A 20,297-nucleotide genomic window follows, 5' to 3' on the forward strand; every position below is an offset into this window, starting at 1 on the left:
TTTTTTATTCTGACGGCGTACACCAGTGGTTCTCAAGCTGTGGGTCGCTGTGTGATTTCTACTGTGCTAGTTGAGAGTCCTCCTCAGCCCTCTCCTAGCGCAGCAGTGTCAGTTCTCCCGCCAGATGTCGCTGCAGCAGCCGCGTCATTCCTAAATGTTACCGTTGGGGGTCACCACAAATTGACAAATGTTACCAAGGGGTCCTGGCCCTAGAAAGGTTGAGAACCACTGTTCTAAAATAAATCATCAGTATTCGGGTCTAAGTGCGGGGTTGGCACTTTGAGACACACAAGTTGGTTTAGTGATCCAGTTTGGGCACTCGGGCTCAAAAAGGCTTGCCATCACTGGTCTAGGGACACCCCCAGGGCCGGATTAACATAAGGGCTACTGGAGCGCCAGCTCCAGGCCCACCACTGAAAATAGGCCCGGCCAGCTCAGATGACCTCGGTATGCCTGATGGCAACCCGTGCTGAACACAATCAGACAGAGGCACCGGCGGCTCATGGGGCCCCAGCGAGGAACAGAGAGCCGCCTCTGCTGCTTACCGTCCAACCGACCAACAGCGCCAGGCCCATGATGCTCTTAATCCGGCCCTGGACGCCTCCGATTGCAACATTTACCTTCATTGTTGATGTGACATTTACATTGTCGCTCTTCCATAGTTTTGTAGACCAACCACTAGAGATATCAAACACGCCATTTACAAGCGCTCTCTCATGCAAATGAAGTGTTTATGTAGTCCACACGTACATGGCTGGAGTGTTGGAAAAGCTGAGAAGGATTTTTAACAAACATCACATGGCCCAGCAACACACTGAGACAATAGTGTGAACGGGGGAAACGCTTCAGGGTAGCACTCAGGACACCTTAAAGCTGATCTCTGGCTTTCCCTTCAGTCTGGCACAGTTGTATCGGCTCCTCTCCTGATGGCTCCGATTTTACTGCACACTGCGAGCTTCTCACAATGTGCATTACAAGCTGCAGCAATCAGACAGAGCCCTTTCTCATTTCCTGGCTGGAGGATGTCGTCCAGCATTATCTAGCGCTTTCCTCCTCAGCCTTACTGTCCCTGGCCCCGCCCTTTACATTCATTGGATTTTATTTCTTTCAATCATGGTGGCTCAGCATCACATGTGGCCAAGAGTATTTGACATTTTGAAGGAGAGAACTATTGATAAATCTATTGCTTCTCTCCAAAATCTGCATGTAATTGCAGCCTGCCTAGGAACGCCACTCCTCCAGACTGTCATCCACCCATACAGGCATTTTGATATTTACATAACTCCTCCCAAGAGCCAGCCCATAATGAGGTGCACATTTTGGATGGAAAGAAGAGCTGATCCATAGGCGGTATGAAAGTGTGGGGGCCTTCCAAACCATCTGTCATCCACATATAATGACGTTTCACCCTGTGCAGAGAGCAGAGCTGTGGGAGTGACCAAGCAGGCCACCCCCACTGCAGGAAGAGGCAGAGACAAGACCAGTCACCCTGCACAAGCAGAGAGAGCAGCAGTGACTGGTCTTTATTACAGGAGGGGGCGGAGACTAGACCAGTCACCCTGCAGAAGATGAGACAGCGGCAGTGAGCGGTCTTTTATACAAGAGGGGTGGAGACTAGACCAGTCACCTTGCACAAGGAAAGAGAGCCGCAGTGAGGGGTCTTTATTACAGGAGGGGGCAGAGACAAGACCGGTCACCCTGCACATGGAGAGAGAGCAGCAGTAACCGGTCTTTATTACAGAAAGCTCACATGGGATTACTGCACAGATCTGGAAGAAGTACACAAAGCTCACCGAGATTCCAGGAAGAACACACATGGTTCTTGTATGGGGACGATATCTGCTGATTCCGGAGTTCAGCTTTAAAAGGAGAACTATGGGGTTAAGGCTTTTCCCCATAGTTCTCCTTAGGGTAACGGGAGGACACAAACTAGCGTCCTCCCTTCACCCTAGGCTCAGTATACCGCGAGCTGTAGCTCGCGGTATACTGAGACGCCGCAGTATACCCCGAGCTGCTGCTCGCGGTATATTGAGACGCTGCAGCTGAAGCGGATCCCAACAATTGTGCCGGGATCCGCCCAGCTGCGTGAGTGACAGCTGGCTCTGCCTATCTAGAGGCAGAGCCAGCTGTACCCGCCCCCTCCCCTGTCCGTTCCGCCAGTCAGCGCTGGCGGATCGGAGCGGGGAGGAGGGAATCCAGCCCCTCCCATGTCACGGCAGAGAGCCGTGACAGGATCGAGAGGTGAGCGAACGCCGGTATGTGTTCGCTCACCTCCCGATTTACTGAGCCGACCTGTGACAGTCTCATTGTCACACGTCGGCTAGAACTATGAGGTGAGTGGAAAGCACTCCCCTCATAGTTCTCCTTTAAGAATAAGAAATCTTTATTGTAGGAGGCAGTTGGTTTCCAATGACAGCTCCATTTATAATTTCTACCTTGCGAGGTTCCCCGTGCAATCTATTTCCACTAGCGGTGGCCTTTAAAGGGAAATCGTTACTGATAATGGGTTTTATAACCTCCAAGTCAAGTTGACTTTTTACTTACGTTACTAGTCTGCAGGAATAAATTCCTGACGTGTCACAATACACATATTCACAAATGCTCCAGCTTTTGTTATTAAAACAACATCCCTTGAGCTCCAGTTCAGTGACTTTTCCTAGGCTGAGATGATGTCATCAGTCTACTGCAGGCAGGAGGAAGCATTTCCTCAGTCTCCTCTCCTTCACTGATCAGTCTGCAACATTGTAGCCACAAGGTGAGAGGCTACGGCAGGGGCTGATCCGTGTCAGAGCCCATTCACACCAACCTCCCGTGCGTTCCAGAGTGCCAGACCCTGGATGATGCCTGAACAGCAATTGCTCACAAACATTCCCCCTTTAGGCCCCATTCTCACTGAGTGTATTTCAGCGCGATTTCCACCGCGTTATCGCGCATTTTTGCCGCACGATATCGCGAGAAGTCGCTGCCCAATGTTATTCAATGGAGCTGTTCTAATGTACAGCTCCATGTCGCTGTCGCTTCAGCAGGACTCTCTTTCCCGCGGATGTCGCGCGATTTTTCTATTTTTGAATGCAGCCCGACGGTGAAGGTCGCGCTATCGTCGCTGGAACGTCGCCCCGAACAGTCGCGCTATCCCGGCCGCGCGGAACCGCTTGGAAGGTATGTCGCTTAGTGTGAATGGGGCCTCATTCTGGGGTGGGAGGGGGCGTGGCGGCGCATTGAAGTCAATGGCACCGCAGCCACGCCCCCAAAAAATGCTGCATGCTCTATTTTATTTTGCGTTCCTAGTGGATCGGAATGCAGGCAATGTTTTTCCACGTGTCCATTCGTACTGCGGGCGGGGGAACAAGGACGACTACGGGCGTGGCTGCGGTGCCATTGACTTCAATGCATCGTCTCGCCCCAGAACGAAGGGGGAAGTTTTGTGAGCGATTGCTGTGCGTTCCGGCAGCTGCCGCTCTGGGACGCACCGTAATTGGTGATCCAGCAATTCAGTAGATGGTGACCCTGGATGATGCCTGAACAAAGATGGTGCCGTCCTTCCTAGGTGAAAAGCAGATGATTGCATCGTCAGGGGGAGTACTGCGAATAGGGTTGCCACCTTTTCTTCAAGTGAAACCAGAACACTCTAGCGCCCTGTGCAGCAAGGAGAGGCAGCAAGGAGACGGAGTAAGGAGACATTCTATAGAGGACTACAAATCCCAGCAATACATTATACAGCAATACAAAATAATATGAAGCTACGCATTCTGTGTTGTTCTGTGTTGGCGCCCCCAATATCTCCAGGGCTGGTGGCCTGTGCGAGCTCTTGGGTAGGCTGTACGACTCTCAGGTGGGCTGTGCGGCCCTCAGGGCTGTCTGGTCTATGGTGCCTCACCAGGGGTCTGCGGGCAGGCAGCACGGTGTCGGGGAGAAGGAGGAGCAATCACAGATGCGGCTGCCGAGGTCCCCGGCAAGCGCGATCTGGGGCAGCCGCATCTACCTGAAACCCGGACCCTCCTCTAGGCTGCGGGCGACCTGTAAACAGGCAAAGGCCACCCGCACCTCAGCGGAAGATCCGGGTTTCAGGCAGATGCGGCCGCCCGAGATCGCGCTTGCTGGGGACCTCGGCAGTCACATGTCAGAAAATGTAAAGTGCCGGTGTCAGCACTGAGTGTCCTGTGTCCGGGTGCCCGCTGGCTGGACACCCGGACACAAGACTCCAAAACCAGACTGTCCACCAGGTGAAAACCGGATGGGTGGCGACCCCAACTGCGATCTCTGTGAGAGGTAATAGATACCTGGAAGACTTAATATGCATGCAGTTTGAAGGAAACAAATACATCTGATGCTGGGTTTACTTCAACTCTGTCTTCCCTTGTCCCGTCCCTTTCTGTTTTGCCCTAAATCCCGTAATTCCATCAGACACTTGAGAAAACACTTCTCCGTCTGAAGGTCACCGCCGTCACGGGCGATCACAGTGCCAAGATGACACTAACTTGCTGTGGTAGTTTGCAGATGCTGGCGCCAGTCTCTGGAAGCGGCACAGCTGTGCAGTGGCAGATGGTTGAAGGCTTTGCAGTCAGATTAATGCAGAATCAGAGCTGCTTGTAGCCTCCTCCTGATGGAACTTGCTGAGATCCGGAGGGGCTGGTCGACTAAATGGCGGTTTTTGCCGTCGCTTAGCTCAGTGCAGCAAGCGGTCTGCAGACAGCCCATAGACTCAAGACGATGCTCGCCAGACTCAAAGCGTATCGAAACAAAATGTGATTTATTGCAGCATCCCATTATTTATTGCACGTCCCAGTGGTGGCGGCTGCGTTTGTTTTCTTTTTCTTGGCTTTTTTCACCCGGTGATCCGACCAGGAAAGCCGGCCATACACCGGTACAATTGAAGCAGATATTCTGGGAATTTTTTTATTAACCCTTGCAATGGGGCACTGCAAGAGTTAAAGGAGAACTATGAGGTGAGTGCTTTTCACTCACCTCATAGTTCTAGCCGACCTGTGACAATGAGACTGTCACAGGTCGGCTCAGTAGATCGGGAGGTGATCGGACATATACCGGTGTTCGCTCACCTCTCGATCCTGTCACGGCTCTCTGCCGTGACAGGGGAGGGGCTGGATTCCCCGCTCCGATCCGCCAGCACTGACTGCCTCTCCTCTTCCACTGCAGCGATAATATGTCCCTTGGCGTCCTCACGTCCTATACACTGTCTATAGAATGAGGTGATTCGGGGACCTTAGACTGCTGCAGTGAAGGGGGAGCGAGGCTGGAGGATCAGGTAAGTATAACTTTTTTTATTTTTGACCGTAGGCCAAAATGAGCACTTAAAGCAGACCTTTACCCCCCTTTCACAGGAAATGGTGCAAACCCATTTTGCTTGAGTTTGCCCGAGCCTGCTTAAAACTGTGATTGCCACGCCCCCCTCCCGGCCCAATTAGTTGCATTCCCCGCACCGCATACGTCACAAAGGGGCAGGGAATACACCCATCGCAACTGCTGCCACTGGTTGGGTCAGGAGGGGAGAGTGGCAATCACAGTTTTGAGCAAGCTTGGGCAAACTCAGGCCACCTGGGTCCACGCCAGGGACGTGCGGTCAGGGGATGCAGGTGGGGCAGAGCCTCACCTAGAATTATGGAGGAAAAAGCTGTCAGCTTCAAGTCTGAAGCTGACAGCTTTTTCTCCATTCAAATCGGCATCTTACAGGTTACAGAGCAGGGAAATCCTCCCCGCTGTGTAACCTGTCATGGATGAAGCACTTCCTGTTAATTACAGGCAGCGCTGCATCAGGCTTTTGACAGGTAGTTAGTGAGGGACAGGGAGGCACCTCCCTGTCTCCTCCTTCACCCTAGCTTGGGTTGGGGGTGTGGCTTCATCCGACGGGGTGTGGCTTTGGTCTTCGGGGGCGGGGCTTCGGTCGGCGGGGAATGCCTCACCAGGAATATGAGGTACCGCACGTCACTGGTCCACTCCAAGCTCATCTCTACTGGAATCCCATACCAAAAAAGTTTTCAAAAAGAGATGGCATCTGATTTGAGAAAAGGGTCAAGTTCCCCAAAACGTTCCATCTTTATTCCACCTCTATCTGGCACCTGCTGTCCTTCATCTGTAATTCGAAGTCTGGGGACTCTTTTTGAAAATGTTTTTGTACTGGGAGTCCACAACATCTGCTATTTTTTTTACAATGCATATACTTATTCTTGCCGAAATTATATAAAATATCATAATATTCGAAAAAAAATATTCTTGGTGTGCTGACTTACCTAATTTATTGCATATCTGATGGAGACTTTTTGACTCCATTATGGTTACAGCACCCATAGGCCTTCTGCTTTACATGCATAACAAATAGGGCGCACATTGTCCATTGATCTTTATTGCTTGTAGACTGAGGTCTCATACACACATATTGCAGCATCCCATTATTTATTGCACGTCCCAGTGGTGGCGGCTGCGTTTGTTTTCTTTTTCTTGGCTTTTTTCACCCGGTGATCCGACCAGGAAAGCCGGCCATACACCGGTACAATTGAAGCAGATATTCTGGGAATTTTTTTATTAACCCTTGCAATGGGGCACTGCAAGAGTTAAAGGAGAACTATGAGGTGAGTGCTTTTCACTCACCTCATAGTTCTAGCCGACCTGTGACAATGAGACTGTCACAGGTCGGCTCAGTAGATCGGGAGGTGATCGGACATATACCGGTGTTCGCTCACCTCTCGATCCTGTCACGGCTCTCTGCCGTGACAGGGGAGGGGCTGGATTCCCCGCTCCGATCCGCCAGCACTGACTGCCTCTCCTCTTCCACTGCAGCGATAATATGTCCCTTGGCGTCCTCACGTCCTATACACTGTCTATAGAATGAGGTGATTCGGGGACCTTAGACTGCTGCAGTGAAGGGGGAGCGAGGCTGGAGGATCAGGTAAGTATAACTTTTTTTATTTTTGACCGTAGGCCAAAATGAGCACTTAAAGCAGACCTTTACCCCCCTTTCACAGGAAATGGTGCAAACCCATTTTGCTTGAGTTTGCCCGAGCCTGCTTAAAACTGTGATTGCCACACCCCCCTCCCGGCCCAATTAGTTGCATTCCCCGCACCGCATACGTCACAAAGGGGCAGGGAATACACCCATCGCAACTGCTGCCACTGGTTGGGTCAGGAGGGGAGAGTGGCAATCACAGTTTTGAGCAAGCTTGGGCAAACTCAGGCCACCTGGGTCCACGCCAGGGACGTGCGGTCAGGGGATGCAGGTGGGGCAGAGCCTCACCTAGAATTATGGAGGAAAAAGCTGTCAGCTTCAAGTCTGAAGCTGACAGCTTTTTCTCCATTCAAATCGGCATCTTACAGGTTACAGAGCAGGGAAATCCTCCCCGCTGTGTAACCTGTCATGGATGAAGCACTTCCTGTTAATTACAGGCAGCGCTGCATCAGGCTTTTGACAGGTAGTTAGTGAGGGACAGGGAGGCACCTCCCTGTCTCCTCCTTCACCCTAGCTTGGGTTGGGGGTGTGGCTTCATCCGACGGGGTGTGGCTTTGGTCTTCGGGGGCGGGGCTTCGGTCGGCGGGGAATGCCTCACCAGGAATATGAGGTACCGCACGTCACTGGTCCACTCCAAGCTCATCTCTACTGGAATCCCATACCAAAAAAGTTTTCAAAAAGAGATGGCATCTGATTTGAGAAAAGGGTCAAGTTCCCCAAAACGTTCCATCTTTATTCCACCTCTATCTGGCACCTGCTGTCCTTCATCTGTAATTCGAAGTCTGGGGACTCTTTTTGAAAATGTTTTTGTACTGGGAGTCCACAACATCTGCTATTTTTTTTACAATGCATATACTTATTCTTGCCGAAATTATATAAAATATCATAATATTCGAAAAAAAATATTCTTGGTGTGCTGACTTACCTAATTTATTGCATATCTGATGGAGACTTTTTGACTCCATTATGGTTACAGCACCCATAGGCCTTCTGCTTTACATGCATAACAAATAGGGCGCACATTGTCCATTGATCTTTATTGCTTGTAGACTGAGGTCTCATACACACAGTTATCCAAATGGTGCGCCCCATAAACATTCCTAATGTCCACTTCATGATCCCTGACTACCAGGGCAAAAAAAAGTGTTGATTGAGCCACATGATATTTGTAGATCCCCAATATTAACAAAAAAAGGTGTGGTTTAAGTACAAATGGGTGTGTAGTTGGATCAGTGGGGGTGGGGTTATGATATTCATGGGTCGGGCTTAAAGTATACCTAAAGACAATACTTTTTTTTAACTTTGGATAGAGTGGTGAGAGGTTAGAGCCACTGTCAGGTTGTTAGTGCTGAATAAGTCTAGAATTGAAGCCCTTACCATAATGTTAGTTTAGATATAGGTTTATTTCAAAGACAAATATTTAATAGAAGCCAAGGCGTTTTGGGGGCAAAGCTCCACCCCCTTCATCAAAGCTTATAAAAGCAATGCATAGGGCTGGGCACTCTGTCCCTCCAGTTGTGGTGCAACTACCAATCCCATTAGGCATTGCAAGACTCCAACTGCCACAGACATGGCTCCCATTTATAGTTTCCCATTTGTAGTTTCCAAATCCCATTTGGATTTGTAGTTTTACAACAGCTGGAGGGCCAGAGTCTTCCTAACCCTGGTATAGGGAGTCTAAGATCAATAAAAAAATTGGGTGTTGTGACAATGATTGAATTTTCATTATTTTCTTTCAAAACGGTAGATAATCACGAAATCCAACTTAAATAGCTTGCTGTAGCATATAACAGATAAGGGCTCACCAATCCTCGAGTTGTCCCATACACTCACGGTGTCCTAGTCTTTTAATAGTCTAGTCTATTAGTCTTTTCCGGCCTCAATCTTCAGGGCCACTGTCTGGTTCCTCCAGACAACGGCAATAACATGCCAATCCTCCCAATATGGTTCATGAACCCGCAGCTCCATAATGTCTTTCTGGAGCCACTTAGCCCCTCTGGCTGAGAACCCTGGGTGACTTTGAGGCCACCTATCACCGTGGTAATGCCACGCAATGCCACAGTATATACAGCAGGACCCGGGAGTTCCAGCACCTTTATTCCACTCAATCAAGGTTTTCATTTCTCCCTTTGTCCTTGTTGGGGAGATTCACACCCTCTAATTGGCATGAAATTGAGGGTAAATCCAATATTTTGAGTTGCCACCAGATCGGGAATAGCGGGGGAACTCATCCAATGGAGGCACTTGTTCCCGTGAACACTGTCTAAGAGAGGTTTTCGGTCACATTGGAAAGATATCCTCACACTTTGGTTGGATCTACAGGGCAGGAAGTGAAGGTAAAACTTCCTGAAGAACAACAGATGGCAAAAAAAAAATGGACAGCAATTTTAACCTGCCTGTATTATATCCAAAATTTAAAATAATTACTGTTGGGCCTCTGCATTGTAAAATGTTGGAGTGATGGATCAGTCCTTTATTACAAGTAATCTGTGTCCTCTCCGCAGGTAACAAGCACAAGCCATGGATGGAAGCCCAGTACCAGGGGATTATAATGGAGAATGACAACACCGTGCTGCTTAACCCACCACTGTTTGCTTTGGACAAGGATGCACCACTGAGATACGCAGGTAATAGCAGGAATTATCAGCCTAATGTGGTGTCACATCAAGAAGCTAAACAATTACAAGGGAATTATCCTTTGATTAGATCTCTCTGACTTCCAGAAAGTGAAGTTGCTCCTTGACACGTGATCCACCATGTCGGCGATAGCACAAATCTTCTCTTATGTGGGTTATGCTACTTATCTTTTCAAAGGGAACGTGTGATTTGCTAATGCCGGGGAAAGTGACAGGTTCACTTTAATGGTGGAACTATCAGCAGTATATACGTGCCTTCCCTTTGCTCTCTCCATTCAGTCACTTGGAACAAAGAACAAAAAATCTGTACTTCCAGTTATATGGGAGCCTGCGACTTACCCCTTGCATTCCTAGTGCTTACCGGTTGGCCACTCAAGCAACCAGTGTTGTAATGTGGGGGAGTCCTCAATCTTGTGCAAGTTCCAATTGTGAATTGACACATTGAAAACTAAGGTAGTATGGAACTACTTTATTGGATGACGGGTGGAAGGTGGTATGTGTGTGATGTGCACAAAATGTGTACACTTGTTGTGACCAGATGGATATTAACAACCATGATTCCAGGGAAGGGTCTGAAAGACAATCACCTTGGCTTCCCGCTGGTGACCCCTGGCATTTGGTTGTAATTATCATGAAAAGCATAGAAGAGCCTCCTTAAACTTCTGGTACATGTCTCATTTCCAACAAAAATCCCAACATTAAGGGGTTTAGTCCACAGTTTAGGATAATGGGCAAAGCCCCTGGGTCAGTTGTGTATCCAGAACCACTGGTGTATAGCACAAATGCAGCTCAGAGCCATTATTCCAAAACTTCATACATGTGTTGGCCCTCATAAGTGCAGTGCATAGAAACAATAGCAGCTGTGGAGTAGGACCCGGGGACCAACGGAAAGTATAACAAGGTTTTGGTGAGGTGGGCCAAAAGCCCTCCACTGAATAGAGTAGAGCCTTCCTAAAAGCTCTATAGGTTGAACTCGATGGGCTTGAGTCTTTTTTCAACCTGACTAACTATGTATCTACGGTATGTAACTGAACCAGAAGGTATCTACATGTCTCACTTCCATCACAAATTGCCATAAGCCGTCTAATTATACTTTATTATCATTATAAAGACGTATTGTTTATATGCTACTTTGTCCCTGTACTGTCAAGAGGAAGAAAGTGATAAAAAAAAAGGTTCAGTGGAGACATCTCTGGGCTTCATCTGTTTTTCATCTGCGCCCAAACAAATCTGGTAATTCTTCTTAGATGCAATATATTAAAGGAGAACTATGAGGTGAGTGCTTTTCACTCACCTCATAGTTCTAGCCGACCTGTGACAATGAGACTGTCACAGGTCGGCTCAGTAGATTGGGAGGTGAGCGAACACATACCGGCGTTCGCTCACCTCTCGATCCTTTCACGGCTCTCTGCCGTGACAGGGGAGGGGCTGGATTCCCCCCTCCCCGCTCCGCCAGCGCTGACTGGCGGAACGGACGGGGGAGGGGGCGGGTACAGCTGGCTCTGCCTCCAGATAGGCAAAGCCAGCTGTCAGTCATGCAGCTGGGCGGATCCCGGCACAATTGTCGGGATCAGCTTCAGCTGCGGCTTCTCAGTATAATGCAAGCTACAGCTCGCGGTATACTGAGCCTAGGGTGACGGGAGGACGCTAGTTTGTGTCCTCCCGTTACCCTAAGGAGAACTATGGGGAAAAGCCTTAAACCCATAGCTCTCCTTTAAAAGAAAAGTTTCTTGCCTAAACCAGTTTATGTAGTCCTCTAGACCAGACTTTCTCAGCTAGGGTGCCCTCAGCTAGGGTGCCATGGCACCCTGAGTGCCTTCTGGCATTGTCATGAATGCCTTAAAAATTGTGCTAAAGGGAGGGAGGGACTCCACAACATCTTTTTTGTTTCTTTGTCTGGGGTCCCCCCCTTATGACTCATATAAGATCCCTGTCTAGGATAAGGGTCTGGTATTGGTTTTGGGGGGACTTTACTTTATATTTACCTTTTTTACTTTTTAGACTGGGGTGCCTTGAGATTTGTCATACTTTTAAAAGGTGCCATGAATGAAAAGGTTGCAAAACTCTGCTCTAGACCACCACAGGGTGCATGGTTAAGGTGACTGTCTTGCTGGATTTATCACCTAAAAATATAAATGTCCCTGCAAAAAAAAAAAAACAATCTGTTCCCTGATGAGTTGCCCATCTTTACTTTCTGGATGAGCTAACTTACCTGAAGAATCTTCAGCATCCAACATTTCCAGGTGTGTCAGATGCCTGGTCCCCCCTCTGGGTACTGTGGTTCCATTCGTCAGCCCCTACACCACTACAGGACACAGTAGAAAGTAGGGCCCTTGGGAAGGAACCACAACAGCACCCAACAGGGGAACAGACATCTGACACCCCTGGAAGTGTCGGATGCAGACGTTTTTCAACTACCTCAGTTCTGGAGCATGAGCAGCAAGGCAGGGAAGTATTATTTTTTCTTTGCAGATACTTTTTTTGTTAGGGCTTCAGGTATCTGCGAGCCCTCTTGTAGTATCTTCATATGGATATATGGCTGGCGAGGGCAGCTTGGATGAAAACCAGATTTTGACTCAACACAGTCATGCTGTGAAATTCAGTCCACAGTCCCAAAGAGCAGAAAATACCCAATAGAGGATCAAGCTCATTCAAGTACACCTAAAAAACTATTTTGCTTTGTATTGATCAGGGCAGCCCTTTAATCACTGTCATACAATGACACAAGTCTTCTTGTCCTACAAGATTAAAGGAGAACTATGAGGTGAGTACTTTCCACTCACCTCATAGTTCTAGCCGACCTGTGACAATGAGACTGTCACAGGTCGGCTCAGTAGATCGGGAGGTGAGCGAACACATACCGGCGTTCGCTCACCTCTCGATCCTGTCACCAGAGCCAGCTGTCAGTCACGCAGCTGGGCGGATCCTGGTCCCATCCACCAGCGCTGACTGGCGGAACAGACGGGGGAGGGTCCAGCTGGCTCTGCCTCTAGATAGGCAGAGCCAGCTGTCAGTCACGCAGCTGGGCGGATCCTGGCACAATTGTCGGGATCCGCTTCAGCTGCGGCGTCTCAGTATACCGCGAGCTGCAGCTCGCGGTATACTGAGCCTAGGGTGACGGGAGGACGCTAGTTTGTGTCCTCCCGTTACCCTAAGGAGAACTATGGGGAAAAGACTTAACCCCATAGTTCTCCTTTAAGCTTGAACAGTCATAACAGCATTGTGTCAGGCACCAAACCTTTATCATTATACCTTGTGCCATCATTCCCACTGATTCCTTGTCACAGGTGAAATCTGCGGATTCCGGATTCATGGAGCCGGGACTCCCTTTGAAGCCGTGGTTTTGGATCGAACAACAGGGGAGGGTCTGATCCGTGCCAAGGGCCCCGTAGATTGTGAGGCACAACGAGAGCACACCTTCACCATCCAGGCTCATGACTGCGGAGAAGGTCCTGATGGGGCGAACAGCAAGAAGTCCCACAAGTCAGTCAAATATCCATGATGTCTTCTTCCCCTGCCAAGCTTTAAGACCACGTGACTTTTTAACTTTTCTTTTCTTATGGTATATGTAAACTCTAACTCAGGGGTAGGGTTTAACTCAGGGAATAAGTAACTTTATTTAAAGGAACTGCCACCTTTCCACCCCCATATTTTGAAAAGGACCACAACCTGTCCCAAGTATGAGATTTCTTACATTTGTGACAACAAAATGGCAGTCGGTAGTTTTCTTTTTTAGGGCGCTTAAAGATTTATCTGTCCAATTTGCCACTTTCATTTAAGACCCTTTGATAATCTCCAGCTTTCTCATTTTTAACAGGAAAGTACTGAAACACCTCATTTACATCAATCTTATCATTTATATACAGTGGCTCTTGTGTCACACCTGTCTGACTATTAATTAGATGTGCTGTGATGGATATTTTTACCCGTTTAATCTCACACTCTCTCCTTCATGTGTGTTTTAGAGCAACGGTCCATGTCCGTGTGAATGACGTCAATGAGTTTGCCCCTGTCTTTGGAGAGCGGGTGTTCAGGGCATCCGTCACTGAGGGACGTATGTACGAACGGGTCCTACGTGTGCAGGCCTGGGACCAAGACTGCTCTCCTCAGTACAGCCAGGTCTGCTTCTACCAGATTCTCACCCCCAATGTGCCCTTCACCATTGACAATGACGGTAAGTTGTTCTCATTAGGGCTTTATGCCTGATATTCTCAGCCTGCCGGAGTTCATTTTTTTCACTCACATTCAATTAATTTTATTTTTCTGGCAACGGTCGCTAGACTACATGGCCAACAGTGAGTGGACGGCACTCCAGGTTATTAGGTTGTGGTGTTTGCAGTGAAGGGTAATGATAATTCTACAGAATACAAAGACATCTTAGACAATTGTGGGCTTCCAACCTTGTGGAAACAGTTTGGTGAAGGTACTTTTCTGTTCCAGACTGACTGTACCCTGTGTACAAAGCCAGCTCCATAAAGACATGGTTGGATGGTTTGGTGTGGAGGAGCTCTGGTGTTCTAAACTTGAATTTTGATAATTTCCTCAATAGCCACAAAGGATATAAATCCAGCCATGTGGGAGCAGTTTGGTGAAGACCCTTTTCTGTTTGTGCATGACTGTGCCCCTATGCACAAAGCCAGCTCCATAAAGACATGGTTTGATGGGTTTGGCCTAGAGGATCTGAGTGTCCTGCACAGAGCCCTGTCCTCAACCTTACTGGACACCTTTGGGGTGAATTGGTGTGTCAATTATGAGCCAGGTCTTCGCACCCAACATCAGTTGCTCTTTTGGCTGAATGGGCATAAACTCCCACAGACACACTCCAAAATCTTGTGGGAAGCCTTCCAAGAAGAGTGGAAGCCATTGTAGCCAAAAATGGGTTGTCCAACAAACTAATGTAAGTGGGATAGTGAGGTGTACACAAACCTTTGGCCATAAAGTAACTCACTGTGGGTTCATTGCTACATTGCAGGCCAATTTTGTTTAGGGGGAACAGCTGATCTTACGACCTAAGACCTGTGCCTATGCTTAGTGCAAGAACATGATGAATATACAAGTTTGTATGTTCAAGGAAAGATTGATTGTTTAGCTTAAGTCTGGACATGAATATTGATTTCTCATTGAGAAAGACAAACTAAGAGAAGCCATTTTTGTTCAATTGCTGCAATCTTCTCAAACAACAAATGGAGGCAGTTGCAACTTTTATTTTTGACTTAAAAAGGGTGTTGAAGAGTTAATGTGGCCATACTGCTTAAGATTTTTCTCGTTCAGCCCAAAATTACTCAATTCATCAATCCACAGAAAGGATGTCCGGGAGCTGGAGAGAGTCCAGAGCAGGGCAACAAAACTAATTAAGGGGATGGAGGACCAAAGCTATGAGACAAGGTTTCTAAATGTAAACTTGTTCACGCTGGAAGAGAGAAGATCAAGAGGGGACATGATTTTTATGTACAAAATGTTCAATGGTGACGGCAGCATCAGCAATAAACTTTTCACTGTAAACTCCATAACAAAGACCAGAGGCCACCACATAAAATTGGAGGAGAAAAGATTTAACCACAAAGGGGCGTAGGGGCTTCTTTTCAATTAGAACAGTTACATTTTGGAACTCTGTTCCACAAGCAGTTGTAACAGCAGAGAGTATTTACACCTTCCTCAGAGACCGTAACATACAGGGTACAGGTACTCTTAAATACTGGATCACACAGGGACTCCTATATACACACACACGCACAAACACACACACACAAAGGTTGAACTTGATGGACCTGTGTCTTTATTCAACCTTAAATACTATCAGGGCTATTCACAAAATGGTGAAGGGTTTGGAGAAGGCAGGAGAAGTGAGCAATCTAGTGTAAAATAGCTGGTTTGGAAACAATCTCCAATTCAGCTCACATTCCAGTTCAGCTATTTCATTCTAGATTGTTCTCTTCTGCTGCCTTCTCCAAACTCTTCACCCTTCTGTGAATAACCCTGTATGTAACTATGATTCCCCCATTGATGCTAAAGTTCATGGATCTCCCTTTGCCAGTTATTGTATTCCTACAGCTGGCCCCATCAGCTGTAAGAAGACCCAAACAGCGACTGCATCTAATTGGTTGTAGTCACTGTTTGGCCAACAATTGCACCTGGCCCCTTCGACAAGAGTTGCTTGAATGTAGGCAGGGCCAAACACAGATCGAATATTGAGTGATTAAGCAGGAAATGGTCAAAAGTCAGTGTACCGCCAGCTTTAGAATGTCCACCAGGTTTTTATTGCTGTGTGAAGTTTGCCCTCACTTAGGGTCAGGACATTGTGGTGGAATCACTCTCCTACAGGGACAAAAATCAAAAACATTTTTAGTAAAGGAGGCAAGAGTAATTACTTTCAACTATGTTTTTATTGCAGTCTGTACTGTGACTGAATTTTACCTGTAGTTTTCATGCAAGGTCTGTTTTATTTAGCAATTGTCTAGAAGCCCGACCTCTACCTTTTGTAGTCAATGGCTTTATCCAAAAATTGAAGAAGCTGAAAGTAGCTGGTAAAAAAACAAAAGTTGAATAAAACTTTAAGGCGTACTTTGTACAGTATAAAAAATACTTGGGGGGTCGTTTATAAAAAGTTTTGATGCTGTTCTCATGGCACTAGCACCCCTAGATGGCACTCATGAGTACAGGAAATTCCTATATTTGTCTGAGGCATCTAGGGGTGCTTGTGCTCTGCCCAGCTATTCACTGTTCTAAATGAACCGTTTGGATTTAAACCCAACTAAAGCTAAAATTATGTAACTAAATCCTTCAATCAGTTTTTATTGCTGTTTATGTTTCTGTTGCAGAAATGTAACCCGAATTTAGCTGGCTGGCCAATCATGCTGTTGTAGTGCAGTAACCTGACCAGGGGCCTTTTCAAATCCTGAGGCAGGGGGTGGTTGGTGGCGATGGTGTACGCTAACCGGGGGGGTGTTGTTGGAATGGGGGTTATGCAACTGCATCGGCCCCCCGCCCAGCTCTAGCTCCAGATATGGCCTGCGTTGTCACTGCATTGTCGGCACTGGTTGCCAGGAGCTGAATGGGACACAGGCCAGAGTGTCCCAGATTGCTAAGAGCTAGGCGGGGAGATGTGGATGGCCCTTGTTATCTCCCCGCTCAAGAGCCTGGGATGCTCTGGCTGGCAGGGGGTATCAGGCACACTGCAAACATTGCCTTCCCCCCCACGTGACCCAAAGAGATGCCCCCTCATGACTCCCTGAGCCTGACATTATTATACAATAGTCCAAAATGGGAGAATTGTTTTGCAACATTGAGTCCACAGGACTAAACAAGAAAAAATAAAACAGTGGACAGACAGCTTTACTGAACTTGTGACAGACAAGAAATGAGGGGGACTGGAAGACACGGGTAGTAATTATAACCCAAAAGGGGGTCTAATTCTTCCCCATTATTACTAAAAACAAAACAAACCTTGTTGCAGTCTTTGTCTTCAGTGGAGAGCCTTCCATTTACTCCTTGTCCCAAAAGTGGGGATATCTCTCCAATGCGGTCCAAGACCACAGTTAAAATCTGAAAAGGGTCCTATCCCTTCCCCACTCTGTCCAAAACTATAAAGCAGGTTTTGGCTGGATTTGGGCTTTAAAGAAGATCTTCCAGTAAAGTTCAAGGACTGTCTATACTGTCAGGACCCGCATCCCCCTTTAAAAATCACCTAATGTACGTAGGTGTAAAATATACATATAAAATGTTAGATTTATAATTTCCTTACTGCCATCCATGGCGCCTAGGCGAGGATTACGTCACATTTTTTATGGCTAGATCTTGGGGAATACAGAGCAGCCAAAATCCTGAAGAAGATGCTCTTGCAATAGATTGGACTATCTTCTCTAGAGAATTCACCTGCTCTGCATTCCCAGGAATGTTCCCGGAAGGTCTGTGGCGTCACACCCTGCGATGTGGAAGACAGAGGTAAGAGGTAAGTATAAAGCTGACTTTTTTATTTAGGGGTACATTTTGGAACAATTAACATGGGTTGGTAACATAGGTGACATTTCAAGAGGGGGGGGGGGCTTTACGTTGTATTGCAAGGTCCACTTTACTGCATGGTTGTAGGTGTACTCATATACCTCATATATCACTTGCATTGTGTCTGTAGGTTATATAAAGAACACTCAGCCTCTCCAAGCCAATGGTGACCGGCTGATCAGATTCACAGTGACTGCATATGATTGTGGCAAGAAACGCGCCGTAGAAGATGCAGAGGTGGAGATCCAGGTGAAACCCATCTGCAAGCCGAGCTGGAAAGGTGACAGTGTGTGAAAGTATATGCACAAAATCAGCTGATTTATGTGAACCTTGTCAAACAGGCTTACACTAGTAACATGTGCCTGTTCCTTAAATGTGGTGTTTTATTTAAATTGTATGTAAACCCTGAGGGCTAGTTCACACCATGCGCATGTGTTGTTGCAAAAACGGCCCTGAACGCGGCTAAAACGCGGCACAACACACTGCACTGCGTGTGCAGAAACTCATGCAGATCTGGTCTGCATTTGGTGTGAACAAGCCCTGACAATGAGTGTGTGCTCTTTCTGTGTGAGTTGTTTCTGGGCTCTGAAAGTGTGTGCTCTGACAGTGTGTGCTCTGACAGTGTGTGATCTGACAGTGTGTGATCTGACCGTGTGTGCTCTGACCGTGTGTGCTCTGACAGTGTGTGATCTGACCGTGTGAGCTCTGACAGTGTGTGATCTGACCGTGTGTGATCTGACAGTGTGTGATCTGACAGTGTGTGATCTGACCGTGTGTGATCTGGCCGTGTGTGCTCTGACCGTGTGTGCTCTGACAGTGTGTGCTCTGACCGTGTGTGCTCTGACCGTGTGTGCTCTGACCGTGTGTGCTCTGACCGTGTGTGCTCTGACCGTGTGAGCTCTGACAATGTGTGATCTAACAGTGTGTGCTCTGACAGTGTGTGCTCTAACCGCGTGTGCTCTTTCTATGTACACAGTCTCTGAGCTCTGGCAGTGTAGGCTCTTTCTGTGTAGGTTGTGTCTGTGCTCAGACAGTGTATTGCTCTAACAGTGTGTGCTTCGATAGTGAATACTGTGACTGTGTAGGCTCTTTCTGTGTAAGTTATGCCTGAGCTCCGACAGTGTGTGCTTTGGCAGCGTGTGCTTTGACAGCGTATGCTCTGGCACTGTGTGCTCTCTTTGGGTGAGCAGTGTCTGCACTCTGTCTTCTCACCACCACCACTCTTGGTGAGATATTGTTGCATGTATAGCACCTCAACATGCATATAGATGCTTGACGGCTCTGCTCCCTCCCCTAACAGGCTGGAACAAACGCATTGAGTACGTGCCTGGCACAGGAAGCCTGGCGTTATTTCCCAACATCCACCTGGAGACCTGCGAGGAGCCAATATGGAACATTCAGGCCACTGTGGAGATCCAAACCAGTCACATTGCCAAGGGCTGCGATCGGGACAATTACTCGGAGAAGTCCTTACGAAAGCTGTGCGGTACGTCAGTGATATAATATTGTTGCCAGGCTTTCATCTACAGCAAGGATGGGCAAAAACTCCGGCCCTCCAGCTGTGGTGCAACTACAACTCCCATGAGGCATTGCAAGACTCTGACAGCAACAGGCTTGACTCCCAGAGGCAGATGCATGATGGGATTTGCAGTTTCATCACAGCTCACAGCTTAATACCTCAGATAATGTCACTATGAGAATCCCATCTCAGTTGCAGGATGTTCAGACTACTGACTAATTAGTACAAAATCCTTTTGTCTTTGTCCCTCTTAGGAGCTGCCGCAGGAGATGTTGACTTACTTCCTCCCCCCAGCCCTTTGTATAACTGGACAAACAGCCTCCCCATACAGGATACACAGGACAGCAGCCCAGTCTACTGGTTCAATGGTTCCCAGTCAGTGGAAGTTCCTGCAGGGCGGTTACCTGCAGGGGGCGGAGCAGCTGATCATTTGACGCTTTCCTTTTGGCTGAAACACGCAGGGGGAGGTGGAGGGAAGGCAGGAAAGGAAGAGGAAGTGTTGTTGTGTAACACCGTACAAAATGGTGAGCTCAAAGGGTTCATGCTAAGGGGTGGCCATGTAATTTAGACTAAGATTAACTTCATATATAACGTCTTTTTAAACATTTAATATATGGCAAAGAGCTCCCAGAGCACTACGGGTTTTCTAATGGAGCAGTAAATGCTCCCTGCCTTTTGGCTGGCTTTGTTGAATTGAAACCTTGGACAGAGCTATCCCATAAGTAATGTTTTACAGCTATTATTCACTTGTGTGTGTAAATATCAGCTTGAGCTATTGCAGTCTGTTAACTGTTGGCTTTTTTTTTCTACGGAAAGGCTAAACACATAAAAAGAGGTCTAGAGCGCCACCTGCTGGCTAACAAAAAAAGACTATATCATACAGTATTTGTATTCAGTATTTCTTATGCACGTGCTTAGAAAAAAATCATATATTTGTAGTCCTGATCCTAATAAATAAATATAGCAAAGATATTTATATATATACAGGTGAAACTCGAATAATTAGAATATCGTGCAAAAGTAATTGCAGTAAGTGCTGCAAAAGGGGCCCAAACCAAGTACTGAGTACATATGCATGCTTGTACTTTTCAGAGGTCCGATATTGTTCTATGTACAATCCTTGTTTTATTGATTGCATGTAATAATCTACTTTTTTGAGGTTGTGGATTTGGGGTTCTTGGGGTTT

General features: G+C 47.4%; 1 protein-coding gene across 1 annotated transcript in view; it reads left to right on the forward strand.

Moving 5' to 3' along the window:
- CLSTN3 (calsyntenin 3) overlaps nucleotides 1-20,297 on the forward strand; it is a 66,764-nt gene that overhangs the window by 20,590 nt on the left and 25,877 nt on the right. Inside the window, exons 4-9 of the mRNA XM_018553215.1 lie at nucleotides 9,463-9,585; nucleotides 12,882-13,077; nucleotides 13,560-13,768; nucleotides 17,723-17,872; nucleotides 18,893-19,078; nucleotides 19,366-19,635. Of these exons, the coding sequence (XP_018408717.1) occupies nucleotides 9,463-9,585; nucleotides 12,882-13,077; nucleotides 13,560-13,768; nucleotides 17,723-17,872; nucleotides 18,893-19,078; nucleotides 19,366-19,635 (1,134 nt within the window). The remainder of the gene's footprint in view (nucleotides 1-9,462; nucleotides 9,586-12,881; nucleotides 13,078-13,559; nucleotides 13,769-17,722; nucleotides 17,873-18,892; nucleotides 19,079-19,365; nucleotides 19,636-20,297) is intronic.

Source organism: Nanorana parkeri, unplaced genomic scaffold (assembly GCF_000935625.1).
Source record: "Nanorana parkeri isolate BGI_ZX_2015 unplaced genomic scaffold, ASM93562v1 scaffold113, whole genome shotgun sequence".
In the NCBI taxonomy this organism is placed as follows: Eukaryota; Metazoa; Chordata; class Amphibia; order Anura; family Dicroglossidae; genus Nanorana; species Nanorana parkeri.